Below are 1,009 nucleotides of genomic sequence, written 5' to 3'. Positions count from 1 at the left end.
CCCCCCCCCGGCACCTCCCATGCTCGTGCAGCGCCCCGGGGGCCCCCGCAGCCCCGGTGGTGCCCCGGGCTCTGCCGCGCTCGGTGTCCCCGGTGTCCCCGGCGTCCCCGGCCCTGCCGCTGGGGGTCCCGGAGGCGGCGAGCCGGGTGCCGCCAGCCCTCCCTGCTGGACAGGGGTCCCGGGGGCCGTTCCCGCCTGCGGCTCCAGCATCCCTGGAGCCCAGCCGCTCCCAGACCCTGCTGCCGGAGGGGGGGAAGGACGTGGGGACGGGGCCCCCGGAGCTGGCGGCCGGGGCGCCGCGTGCCGGGCCGTGCCCCGACCTTCCCGCTCCCGCGCAGATGCCAGCGAGCCTCTCCACGGCGCTGCGCGTGGTGGGGACCAGCCTCTTCGCCCTGGCGGTGCTGGGGGGCATCCTGGCCGCCTACGTCACCGGCTACCAGTTCATCCACACGGAGAAGCACTACCTCTCCTTCGGGCTGTACGGCGCCATCCTGGCGCTGCACCTCTTCATCCAGAGCCTCTTCGCCTTCCTGGAGCACCGGCGCATGCGGGGCGCGGGGCAGCCGGGGCGCCCGGGCCGCTCCGTGGCCCTCTGCATCGCTGCCTACCAGGAGGACCCCGACTACCTGAAGAAGTGCCTGCGCTCCGCCAAGCGCATCGCCTTCCCCGGCCTCAAAGTGGTCATGGTGGTGGACGGCAACGGCCCCGACGACGCCTACATGCGGGACATCTTCCACGAGGTCATGGGCTCCGAGCGGGCCGGCAGCTACGTCTGGAGGAGCAACTTCCACGCGCGGGGCGAGGGGGAGACGGAGGCCGGGCTGCGGGAGGGGCTGGCGCGGGTCCAGGCGCTGGTGCGCGGCACCACCTACTCCTGCGTCCTGCAGAAGTGGGGCGGGAAGCGCGAGGTGATGTACACGGCCTTCCGGGCGCTCGGCGACTCCGTCGACTACATCCAGGTGGGCGCACGGGCCGGGCGAGGGGACCCGGGCGGCGGGGGGGGGAGCGG

General features: G+C 75.0%; 1 protein-coding gene across 1 annotated transcript in view; it reads left to right on the top strand.

The window, feature by feature from the left end:
* The first annotated feature begins 257 nt into the window (after positions 1-257).
* Positions 258-1,009, top strand: part of HAS3 (hyaluronan synthase 3) — a 2,082-nt gene continuing 1,330 nt past the window's right edge. Inside the window, exon 1 of the mRNA XM_085305753.1 lies at positions 258-959. Coding sequence (XP_085161879.1) covers positions 339-959 — 621 coding nt within the window. The 5' untranslated portion in view covers positions 258-338. The remainder of the gene's footprint in view (positions 960-1,009) is intronic.

This window comes from Rhea americana, unplaced genomic scaffold (genome assembly GCF_003343005.1).
Source record: "Rhea americana isolate MKP2758 unplaced genomic scaffold, rheAme1 scaffold_226, whole genome shotgun sequence".
NCBI lineage: Eukaryota > Metazoa > Chordata > Aves > Rheiformes > Rheidae > Rhea > Rhea americana.
Note: the sequence above shows the minus strand (reverse complement) of the source record. Positions and strands in the feature narration are given on the sequence as shown.